General features: G+C 43.3%; 1 protein-coding gene across 1 annotated transcript in view; it reads left to right on the top strand.

Moving 5' to 3' along the window:
- LOC137423191 (protein FAM184A) overlaps nucleotides 1-13,106 on the top strand; it is a 192,940-nt gene that overhangs the window by 69,354 nt on the left and 110,480 nt on the right. The window contains exon 6 of the mRNA XM_078774580.1: nucleotides 7,918-8,124. Within this exon, the coding sequence (XP_078630706.1) occupies nucleotides 7,918-8,124 (207 nt within the window). The remainder of the gene's footprint in view (nucleotides 1-7,917; nucleotides 8,125-13,106) is intronic.

The raw sequence follows: 13,106 nt of genomic DNA, 5'->3' as shown, positions 1-13,106 counted from the left end.
CTCTCAAGGTGGTCGGACTGAACCTTGATTCCCCGTGCTTCGCCCATGGCCAACTATACGTAGGATGTTGTCGGGTAGGACAAGAGAACAATCTATACATCCTATCCGAACAAGGAAAGACAAAGAACATTGTTTACAAGGAAGCACTGCGTAATTAACTACGTGTCTGGTGTGTTGTGATGATTGTGAGAATATCGAATCTGATTCTGATTCTGATCTGATTTTTATGTGTATTTATGTGTATTTTATGTGATTTTATGTATTTATGTGTATAAAAAAAAAATACAAGCGGTGGAAAAATACAAGCCCCTTTCCCCCTCCCCCTTCCCCCTCCCACTTCCCCCTCCCACCTCCCCTTCCCCCCTCCCACCTCCCCTTCCCCCCTCCCACCTCCCCTTCCCCCCTCCCACCTCCCCTTTCCCCCTCCCCTTCCCTCTCCTCCCCTCCCCCCTTCCCTCCCCTTCCCCCTCCCCTCCCCTTCCCCCTCCCCCTTCCCCCTCCCCTCCCCCCTCCCCCTCCCCTCCCCCGCCCGGCAATGCCGGGTACTTCTGCTAGTAGAGAATATCCAAAGATGAGTATTTGAATGACGTCTCGAGTTTCGGGGGATGAGGCAAAAGGCAGACTCAGGCAGAAGCAGAGTTGTATTATTGCTGCCAGCAGCCTACTTGCATATTAGTGTTTTAAAATTTTGTAATTTTATTCTTATGAACCACCTTTATAGGCCATTGTTCCCCCGCAGAGCAGGGGTTGGCCTTTTTTGGGCACCATGGTCCCCTTTTTGAGGCAATGTTTTATGGCCAGATGCCCTTCCTGCCACCAACCCTGTTAGTCGCCTTTTGCGACACACAGGGAATTAGCAGTGAACTGGTACTCAATTTGCCGAACTCGGAATGATGACAGGCTGAGTCAACCTCCCTGGAGTTAATTCAGTGATCGACCGGGATTTGAACCCAGGATCCTAGGATCCAAAGCCGGCACCCTAACCACTAAACCAACACCAGGCTTAATTTTATTAATGCATGTAATTTTCTGGAATATTGTGTACAATTTTGGTCACCACGTCTGAGGAAGGAAATAGTTGCCATAGAGAGGGCACTGCTTAGAGCAACTAGATTGATCCTGGGCCTAAATAAGTGCAGAAAACACTTTCAGCAGAATGGATGTTGACAGTGTAAGGGGCACAGTTTAACAGAAAAAAGGAGAAAAGTTAGGACAGTAGTGAGACAGGAGCCTTTCACTCAGAGTGGTGAATGCATCAAATGGTCTCCCTGCAAGAGTAGTGACAGTAGAGTCGGTGGATTGTTTTAAAATCGAGTTGGACATGTATCTGAAATCATGGGGATGGATGAGGGAGTATTAAGATGCTGGCATGATGGCATAGGCTTGATGGGCCTAATGGCCTCCTCCTGCATTGATGTTCCTTGTATTCCATTGTATATCCTTCTATGTTCACTGTCCAGACCTTTATATTGTCACTGCACTGCTCAAACCTTTATTATGACACATGCATTTTTATGTGAGCTGGATGTAATGGCCGCAGCATTTGTAATGATGCAGTTTTCTCATAATTAGGGCCCCAGCAGGCTGAATGCTAGGAAAACTGATAGAGCCACAGCAGGTTGGTGGGGCTAACTAAAGCCTTGGTTTGCCTGCCAACGGCTCCACAGGGATTCTCTGCCTTATTTTTTTCTTCTCCTCTTCATTGCTCGGATGTACACATCAACAGCCCAATTGTCTAAATTGTACTATTAATGTTATTTTCTTTGGATACAATTGTCCTGGTACGAAAGAATTGTTTTTGAAAGAACATTAAAACCATGTAATTAGAATTGGGTTTTTCTTTTTTTAATCTGATGTGTTATCAAGTTCGAAGGGTATTTCGACTGAGGTTTTTCTTTATTTTGATAATCTGTATTGGCTCGTATCAGTTGTTTTCTTTACCCATACCAGCATTGTGGTCAAAATAAGATCACTCAAAAAGGTTATTTCTACATTGACATGAGGACAGATTTCCAAGTGGATTATATATATATATATTTATATATATATATATATATATATATATATATATATATATATATATATATATATATATATACACACACACACATACAGTATATATGTATATATATATATTGCCCCTATGTTTATATTACATCCAATACACAATGGAAGGTACGGCGGGTGTAATACATTTTATATGTTAAAATCGCTCCTTCATCGAGTGGTTGGATCAGGGAGGTGGTAATGGATGGCAGGTAGATGACCTCGACATTGACATGGGCCACCTTCAGTGCCTCTGGGAGGCTAGGAGCATTGTCCACCAGCAGAACCATAGAGAGGTTCTTCTCTGTCATGTACCTCTCCACTTGAGGTGATGAAACAGTTGTGGAACCAAATTATAAAGATGGTAGCTGTTACCCACACCTATCTGTGGCCCTCTAAAATACCGGCAGAGTTTGCTTGTTTGTGCCCTTGAGAGCACGTGGGTTCAGGGCACGGTACAGCATCATTGGCTTGATCGTGCAATCTCATTTGGCGTTGGTGCAGAATTGTTGAAATAAAAAAAGATTTTCGTGTCCACATATGTATTTCTTTGTTTTGCAGTGGAACAAAACACAAAAGCTGAAAAACTTACGAAATCTTCACTTATTCCACACAGAAATCCTTAAATGGCCCGGACAATATTATTGGCACCTTTTAGAAGTCGTTACAACTAATTTGATTTCAAGCAGGTAATTGTCCTTTACTTTGGAATGGAACTCACCTGTGGTGAGTTGCAGGTGCCTGCAATATAAAAATCACTCATTCAACCAGTTTGAACAGAGAAAAGGAATCATTCTGCTGTTTTGTTTCACTGTGTGTACCGCAATGAGCATGGAGAAAAGAAAGAAAACCAAAGAATTGTTTGACGTCAGACACAAGATTGTAGCCAAGCATGGACGATCAAGGATACAAGTCCTTCTCCAGAGACATTGATGTTCCTGTGTCCACCATACGCAATGTTATCAGGAAGTTTAAGGCCCATTGCACTGTAGCCATCCTCCCTGGACGTGGCCGCAATAGAAAACGTGATCGAAGATTGCAGCAAAAGATTGTTTGAATGGTGGAGAAAGCACCTCGAACAACTGCCAAACAGATTCAAGGTGACCTTGAGACACAAGGTGTGACAGTTTCAACTCGCACCATCTGCCGTCAACTCGATGAAAGGGGGTACTTTGGTCGGAGAGAGAGAGAGAGAGAGAGAGAGAGAGAGAGAGAGAGAGAGAGAGAGAGAGAGAGAGAGAGAGAGAGAGAGAGAGAGAGAGAGAGAGAGAGAGAGAGAGAGAGAGATAGATAGATAGATAGATAGATAGATAGATATAGATAGATATATAGATATAGAGAGAGAGATAGATAGATATATATAGATAGATAGATAGATAGATATATAGATATAGAGAGAGAGATAGATAGATATATAGAGAGAGAGATAGATAGATAGATATATACAGAGAGAGACTTAAGAAAGCCTGACTGGAGTTTGACAAAACATACCTGAACAAGCCAATATCCTTCTGAGAGAAAGTCATGTGGACAGATGAGACCAAATTAGAGCTTTCTGGTAAAGCATATCATCTCTATGTTTACAGAAAACAAAACTAAGCCTTCAAAGAAAAGAACACCTTCCCTACAGTCAAACATGGAGGAGGTTCAGTGATGTTTTGGGGTTGCTGTGCTGCCTCTGGCTCTGGGTACCTTGAATGTGTGCATGGCATCATGAAATCAGGGGATTACCAAGGCATTTTGGAGCGAAACATTCAACCCAGTGTCAGAAAGCTTGGTCTCAGTCGAAGGTCATGGGTCTTGCAGCAGGACAATGACCCCAAACACACTTCAAAAAGCACCCAGGAATGGTTCAAGACAAAACGCTGGTCTGTTCTGAAGTGGCCAGCAATGAGTCCAGATCTAAATCTCATTGAACACCTGTGGGGAGATGTGAAAACAACAGTTGGGAGAAGGCACCCCTTTAAATCTGGGAGAACTGGAGCAGTTTGCACAAGAAGAGTGGGTTAAACTGCCAGTAGAGAGGTGTAGGAAGCTCATTCATGGCTATAGGAAGCGCTTGCCTGCAGTTATTTTGTCCAAAGGTTGTGCTACCAAATATTAAGTCTGGGGTGTCAATAATTTTGTCAATGCCATTTCTCTTTATTTTCTGATTTAAAAGGATATATTAAGTTCTGAATAAAAAACAAAGGTTCTGTAATATTAACAGTGAAATAAAGAATTGTGGAGACCAAATACTTTTGTCAATTTCAACTTATTTTTATAGAAAATTGTGAGTTATTTGAAAAAGGTGCAATGGTGCTAATGTTTTTGGCCATGACTGTGACAGATCCTCTATAATCCATAGACAATGTATAATTATTTTTTTGTGGTAATGGTGATAACTGTCAATTTTTTTTGTATGACATCTTCAATTAATAATACCATCTCCTCTATCTAAATTATGGTAACCAACTGAAAGATGACTTTAAAATTGTAAAGTTTTTGAAATATAAAGCAAGAATATACTCATCTAATATGAACAATATTGAACATCAAATATGAACAATGTCGTGAATAACATGTCCAATGTGACCGCCATTTTCCCTTGAACTTCCTCCAACCTATGGAGGAAATTGTCAACTGCACAAAAATCCTCGTCTCTTCAGTTACAGTTGCACAACTCTCACTCTTAGGTCCATGAAAGTTTGTGGTTTTTGTGTGAAGAATTGACACTTCAAATATCCCCATATAATCTATATATGAAAGGAGCCGTGCATGTGAGCTCCATCCATTGGTTGGATAGTTTGCCTGACTCTTCCCACAATTTCTGGCCTGTGGCTGCCAATTTAGCACACAACATAATTGTATTTGATCATAGTTCAGAAGCAACAGTGTGGAGAATTAAAGACTGCCATTTGGTGTTGGGGAATCATGTCACAACTCGGCACAAGCCTGTGCAGAAAAGGAGGGAAGTTAAGAGTGTGGGCCAGAAGAAGATCAAGTTGTGGAAGTGCAAAGATGATCTGAAGTATAAGGAGAGGGTGAAGGGGCAAGTACGAGGAACTTAGCAAGGTAGCCATCAGTCTGGACAAGGAGTTAGAGAAGTACAGAGAAGCTTTTGTGGGAATTGTGCAAGAACATTGGAAAAGGGTACAAAGGCAAGGGATGATATGGAAGTGGACGCGTACAGCAAGTTCGATGAGGGTGATGGGGAGATGATTATCTATAAAACAGATGGAGACAGGAATGAGTGTAGGGAAAGTTTGCTTATGGATAGGGGGCAGTACTGAACATATGGGGCTATTTAAAAGAGTTGCTGAACTGTGAAGAAGGCAACGAGACCTGGAGTTACTCATAATGGAGATTACGGAATCGGAGGTGGAGATAGCATCATAAAGGATGAAGAAGGGCAGAGCGCTAGGCACTGATGAGGAATGTGTGGAGATGCAGAAAAGTGTAGAGCAGAAGATAGGCAAAGAACAGTGTTTTAAAAAGGGAAAAGATGACAGATGGGATGTTTATTCTGATGTTTATACTGCTCCACCAACGGTATATACATTTGGTAGAGCAGGGTTTCGTGAAATAAGGGGCAATGACACTGGCATTCATGGACTTGAGAAGGCTTATGACATGGATCTGAAGGAGACGGTGATGGCAACACGAAGATAGATTGGCATGTCGGAAGCAGAAGTTAGAACAAACAAATTGCAGTTGGAGGATATCCGGGGATCACTGACGATCCTGAAAATAGGCCTTCAAACAAAACTTTGAGAAGAACACAACTTCACAACTTAGCCCATGAATCGAGATCCTCAGTCAGCTCCTCACCATGCGAAGCGATGAGCTCCACCAATTTCTCAGGCTGCATGTCATTGAAGCCTTCCTCTCACACCTGCCATGCCAACCCAGTAATTGTCCACCTCTTTTCCTTGCTGTCGGGAAAGCCTCTGAAGTCATTGACTGCCTCTGGCCATAGATTGTGCCAGCAAGCATTGATGGTGGAGGGTTTTGACTCCTTCCAACATTTCTCGATGCTAAGTTGAGGGGCAAGCTCAATAGCATCCAATACACAATGGAAGGTGCGGCGGGTGTAATACATTTTATATGTTTAAATTGCTACTTCGTCGAGTGGTTGGATCAGGGAGGTGGTAATGGATGGCAGGTAGATGACCTCGACATTGACATGGGCCACCTTCAGTGCCTCTGGGAGGCTAGGAGCATTGTCCACCAGCAGAACCATAGAGAGGTTCCTCTCTGTCTTGTACCTCTCCACTTGAGGGATGAAACAGTTGTGGAACCAAATTATAAAGATGGTAGCTGTTACCCACACCTATCTGTGGCCCTCTAAAATACCGGCAGAGTTTGCTTGTTTGTGCCCTTGAGAGCACGTGGGTTCAGGGCACGGTACAGCATCATTGGCTTGATCGCGCAGTCTCATTTGGCATTGGTGCAGAAGAGAAGAGATACCCGGTCTTTAGCAGCCATGAAGCCCGATGTTGTCCTCTCTCGTTTCGAGATGAAAATCCTTGTGGGCATTTTCTTCCAGAACAGGCCGTTCTCATCTGTGTTGAAGACCTGCTCAGGGGCATGCCTCTTCTCCTCTGAGCTGCGTGAGTTGAGTCGTCCGCTGCCAGCCAAGTGATTGTACATTCTCTTTTCCTTTTCACGAATCAGAGATCTGATTAAAGGAATGTTTCTCTGGGCATTGTCACCTAACCACACATTTAATGCTTTCTCCACTGCTTCGATGTGAACATCCCTGACCTGGGTAACCACTTTGGTGCTGGGTACTGCGCTAGCCGCGACACTTTTGCGAATCGCCTTCTCATTTTTCTTTATGTAGTGCACAGTTGACTCGTTCACGCCATAGTGCCTGCCCACAGAGCTTTTTTTTTCTTCTTCAACAATCCTTAAAATTACTATTTTATTAAAATGGAAGTGTATATTTGAAGACTGCATGGGGATATCATGTTCGATGAACTCTCTTGTTGTTATGAGAGGCTGTTGGAGACACTGCCAAAATGGGAAATTTTAGGATGAGAAGTGCTCAATTCTTACTCACCATCCCGGTCATCTTACCACTTTTGTGTACGTCGTGCTAATTTACCAATCTCAATACCATTGGAACATCTGCTTTGAATCTGATAGGTCAGTGGTTTGATTTTGTCCCTGGTTGAGTCATACAATAAACTTGTACTGATTCCTCGTTTGACACTCAGCATTTAGAATTTAGATGATACAGTATAGATGAACTCATTAGGTTTGAGTCCCATGGATGGAATGGGAGGAGAGGAGAGAGATTTTCCTTAAAATTCTCTGAGAAGTAACTTGTTTGTCTCATGTCAAATTCCCGCGTTTTCTCATGTCCGTGAGCATGTGTGCATGATTTTTTTTGTGACAGCTCTTCCATGAACCAAAGAAGAAGAAAAAAGTCAGCGAATTAAGCTAGGATACAGGGATACAATGGCTTTTTGTTTTTGAAAGACGCTTTTGGGAGTGTACTCATGTACTGTCTAGAACCTAAATGTAGATATAAAGCTGGTTTTATGTTCCCATCTGAAATTCTACAGCTTTTTCCTTAGATGCAGAAGTTACTGTTGGCATTTTACCAGAATGGAATTTTTCTGTTTCTTGAGTTAACCCCAATTGGAAATCAAACCCATATTGGGCAGTTCAAGGGCAAGCATGGCACCTTTGAGAGAGAAATTGTGAACCTTTTGGTCAAACCTGGTCACATATTATGAATTTAAAGTAGATTTATTCAATGGTCAATTTGTTAAATGTTTGAAAAAGTAACAGATATTGAAATATCTTGACAAATGTAATCCGAAACAAGGTCTACTTTAGTAAGCTGATCATGTGTTGTAACGTTCTGTGGATATCCTGCAGACCTTGGAAACACTTTATGAGGAGGAGAAAAGTTTGCGAGAAAATCAAGCACAAGAGTCCAAGGCACAGAGATTGGTGGCTGCCAAAGAGATGCAGCAACTTGAAGGTCAACATCAAGAAAGCCTGGTTTGGATAAACCAGCAGCACGAAACAGAGATGGAGCTTATTCTGGCACAAACACATCAAGAAAGAAAAGCACTGACTGCGGTAATTAATTTCGGCATTTATTTTCGTTTATAAACATCCTTCTGGAAAGAGCATAACAGTAAAGTTGGCATTAAATTAACGGTTAAGGTGGCTGGCTTAAGATCCTAGGGTCTTGAGTTCAAGCACACGTCGTGCTGGGGAATTAACACCAGGTGGGTCGACTCATCCTTCCGAGTTTGACAAAATGAGTACCAGCTCACTGGTAAGGGGGCATTGCATCAGTGGCACAGCTGCGCTCCCATGAAACGATGCAGCCAAGCAGCCACAGGCTGCATATGAATATATAATGTGTTTTATGGCTACTGTCTGAATCGCCCTGTCTCTCCAGCTTTATACATGAGTTAAGGTTTTATGAAACGGCCATTTTTGTGTCGACGACAAATGGGAAAGAACCATTTCTGTATTATGTACGCAAATGTGGTGGAATTTGCTTTTACCTCCTCCTCCCAATCTCCTCTGCGCAACTGCATTAAAACTTTGTCACTACAGTTTAATACCACATTACCGAAACGGAGTCTGGTGTTATTAAAACGAAAAATTCTCCATCCCTACCCCTTCCCTACTCTTTCAAATTCCATTTTCTTTCCTGAAAATCCTTGTAGTGCCCATCTTGTTTATCCCATGTACCCCACCCCAGTCCTCTCCCTTCCACAGATCTCCTGATGTCTCTGTTCCCTACTGTTGTTGTGCTTCCCTCTCTACCCCTCTTGACTCCTGCTTCCTTGATTACATGTTATATGTGCTAGCTCTTACACGAGCCTCGACTTAGTATACAAAAAAAAATTAGAAATGAAAAATAATAATCTACCATATAAAACTGTGTGTGTGTATGTGTATTCATTATTCATTATTTATGGCTTTGACTAATGCTTTAGGATGGATCTGAGTGGGGAGGTTTAAATGGGCAATCTTTGAACACGACTGTGTGTCCATCGGTTAAAAGACTCTGAGGATCTAAAAGACCCAAAATACCCTTCCGACTGTTAAAGACACAAAAGCTCATGAAGACCCGAAATACCCAAAAGACTGAAAAGACCCAAACAACCCCAAGTACCCAAATGACAGAGGACCCAAAAGCCCCCAAGGACTCTGAAGATCCAAAATACCCTGAAGACCCAAAAGACTGAAAAGTCCCAATGAACCCCAAACACCCAAAATACTCCAAAGACCCAATGGACCCAAAATACCCAAAGACCGAAAATACCCTGTAGACTATTAAAGATACAAAATATCATAAGGACTCAGAAGACCCCAAAGACTCTTAAATACCCAAAAGACCAAAAAAAACCCAAATACCCAAAAGACTGTAAAGACCCAAAGACCCAAAATACACCAAATACCCTTAAAGACCCTTAAATATCCAGAAGACCCAAAATACCCCAAATACCGCAAGACCCAAAAGACAACAAAAATCCAAAAGGCCCTGAAGACCCATAAAGACACCAAAGACCCAAAACACTGAAAAGACCTCAAGACCCTTAAAGACCCAAAATACCACGAAGACCCAAAATAACCTGAAGATCAAAAGACCCTTAAATACCCTGAAGTCTAACAATACCCAGAAGACCGAAAAGACCCAAAAGACCCAGAAGACCTAAAATACCACAAAGACTCAAAATACATCAAAGACCCAAAAGACTACGAAGACCCTTAAATACCCAAAACACCCCCAAATACCAAAAAATATCAAAGACCCGGAAGACCAAAAAGTTCCTGAAAACCCAAAATACACAGAAGACCCTTGATGACCCCACAGAACCAAACAATCCAAAACACCAAAAAGACCCTTAAAGACCCAGTGGAACCCAAACACCCAAATTACTCCAAAGACCTAGATGACTGAAAAGACCTGAGGACCCCAAAGATGCAGAGGACCCAAAAGACTCAAATTACATAAAAGATCCCAAAGACACAAATGAACCAGAAGATCCCAAGGATGCAAAAGAGCTTGAGCACCCAAAAGACCTAAATGAACCAGAAGACCCAAAAGTAGAGTAATTATGTCTCTTACATTGGAATTGTAGACGGCGGCTTGCAAACCGAGCCTCAAGGTCAGTGTACGGAAGCGGTTTTGTTTTTAATTCAATAAATACACGGCGAAGGGAGGTGAAATTCTCTGAACGTGACGTGAAAAGTGCGCAGGGTAAACCGAGTGTTAATTTACGTCTGTAGGATGTCAATCCAAAACACCAAAAAGACCCTGAGGACCCAGTGGACCCCAAAGATCCAGAGGACCCAAAAAACTCAAATTACCCAAAAGACCCGAGGACCCAAATTAACCATAGGACCCAAATGAACCAGAGGACCCAAAAGACACTGAGGACTCTGAAGACCCAAAAGAAGAGTAATTATGTATCTTGCATTGGAATTAACCAAGCCTTAAGGTCTGTACACAAGCGGTTTTAAAAAATCACAATAAATACAAGGCACAGAGACGTGACATTTGCTGAACGTGACGTGCAAAGTGCGCAGAGTAAACTGAGTGTCCATTTATGTCTGTAAGATATCTAATAAATAAAAAAGATATAAGCACACCTGACACTAGGCCCAGGCTTCAGACTTTGGCACGCTCACGCGGCTGCACTGTCAAATAAACTGTTCCAACCAATCATTTTTGATGGGCTTTATACTAGTAAATAATATTGTCTCCCCTCATTAACTCCATCCTAATAAATCCCTCTTAATTGCAGGAGTTGTAGGTTATTGTGTTTCCTCTCTCTATTTCTCTCTTCCTCTTCTTGGTCTTTAATACCATTGTTTGTTGCGTCCATCTGTTGCCCTACTGCCCCACTGTTTTTTGGCTTTTTCCTACATTGGCTTTTTGCCCTCTCATCTTGCTATTCCATGAGCCTAAATCTTGTATGAAAACCCAATAACCCTTAAAGTATTAAATTGAAAGCACTTGAGATTAATTTTCAACACTTAAACATTTGCTTCTTTTTTTTTTCTTTTTTTTTTTTTTGTATACAAGATCGAGGCTCGTGAAAGAGCGAACATTAATCACACAGAAAGACAAACCGACACATAAAACATATAACATCGGGAGCGGTAGACAAGATGGGGAGAGAGGGGGAAGGACACAAACACAACATTTGAGAGCAGGGACCGAGAGACATGGAGACATCGAGAGATCTGAGAGAGGTCGAGGGCTTTGGGGGGGGGGGGCATGGGAAGGGGGCGGTGGGAGAGGTATAAAACATATGGACACTGCCAGGACTTCCAGGAAAGAAGTTGGAATTTCAAACAAGGTGGATCTGGGGTGAATTAGCGGGGGTAGAAAAGATCAAGGTTTTGGATGGGGGAAGATAAGAGATGGTGGTGAACAGCTGTTTTAAAGACCTGGAGGGAGGAGTGGGATTGAAGGGAGTGAGGGAGTTTGTTCCAGAGGCGGGAGAAAAGAGGAATGAAAGAGTGAAGGTGAGCAGAGAGCCGAGATTTCGGCAGTTTAACCATCAGAGGGTTGCTGGCAGATCTTGTGCGACCTGTAGGAATATTTGGGGGACAGAGCACAGAGAGAGCTGGGGGTGCAAGGCCGGAGAGGAGTCGGTAGAAGACAGAAAGACCACCTACCTGCCTGCCTTGAGTGAGTGAAAGGCCCTCAGAGATAGCTTCATCGCGGGAGATTCCAATAATTCTGAAAGCTTTGGTTTCAACAGCGTGAAGCCGAGCTAGGTGTGAGGCAGGAGCACCGGCCCATAGGGGAGAACAGTATTCCATTGAGCTGCGGATGAAAGCCTTGTATGTGGTGAGGAGCTCAGGTGTGCTGAGGAAGGACTTCGCACGACGGAGGATGCCCAGTCGGCGACTGGCTTTGGAGGCCAGCTTGGAAATGTGGTTTTCCCAAGAAAGATCATGGCAGATAGTGAGACCCAAAAGCTTGAGCGACAGAACTTCTTGGAGAGGATTGTTGAGAAAGTAGATGGGAGGGTTGTCCAGTCGATCTTTTCAGAGAGACAAAGTAAGAGTGTGAGATTTGTCAGGATTGAAAGACATGTTCCACTTGTTTGACCAGTCTGTGATTTTGTCCAAGTCTTCAGAGAGTGAGGAGGCTGCAGACTGCCGATCTGAGGGAAGAGGAATGGAGCGGCAGAGAGTGGAGTCATCAGCAAAGAGATAGAGAGGATTTTCAAGAGAGTCAGAGAGATCATTGATGAAGACCAGAAAAAGCACGGGGCCCAGAACACTGCCTTGGGGAACTCCAGCCTGAACAGGAAGAGGAGATGAGAGAAACCCATTCAGGGCCACACGTTGATGACGACTAGAGAGGAAGTCCGCCAGCCATGCGTGGAGATTTCCATGGATACCAAAGGAGGAGAGTTTGGTGAGCAGAGCGGGGTGCCAGACCGTGTCGAAGGCACGTGATATGTCGAGGGAGACAGCTCTAATTTCCTGTTTGGCATTGAGGACCTCCATCCATTGTTGAGACAGCAGAAGCAGCATGTCCAGAGTAGAGTGACCTGGTCTGAAACCAAATTGATGATCAGAGATCAAGCCATTGGAGAAGAGGAAAGATTTTGTATCCGAAGCAATGATGGATTCCATGACTTTGCTGATAATTGGGAGAAGGCTGATTGGTCTGTAGTTGCTAGGATCTGTTTTTGCACCTTTTTTGTGCAAAGCGGTGATGTTGGCTGATTTCCAAGCAGATGGCAGTTGACCTTGAGCAAAAGAGAGGGTGAAGAGAACAGAGAGAGGGTGAGATAGAGCGGCAGAGCAGGATTTTAGGACCCGTGGGCTGATGCCGTCGGGTCCAGTTGCAGAATCAGAGTCGAGGGTTGACAGAAACTTTTCCACCTTGTCAGGAGGAAAGGACACGGAGTCCAGGAGCAGCAGGGTACGACTGGGTATGGTGGGTACAGAGAGGGATGGGTTTGGGACACAAGATTTAGAGGCAAACACAGAGTTGAGGCATTCAGCTTTTTCACATGCGGAGTCAGCTGTGTAGCCGTTTGAGGTAAGGGAGAGGATGGAGGGGGAACAAA

The sequence above is a fragment of the Myxine glutinosa genome, chromosome 3 (genome assembly GCF_964187855.1).
Source record: "Myxine glutinosa chromosome 3, kmMyxGlut1.1, whole genome shotgun sequence".
Classification (NCBI taxonomy): Eukaryota; Metazoa; Chordata; class Myxini; order Myxiniformes; family Myxinidae; genus Myxine; species Myxine glutinosa.
Note: the sequence above shows the minus strand (reverse complement) of the source record. Positions and strands in the feature narration are given on the sequence as shown.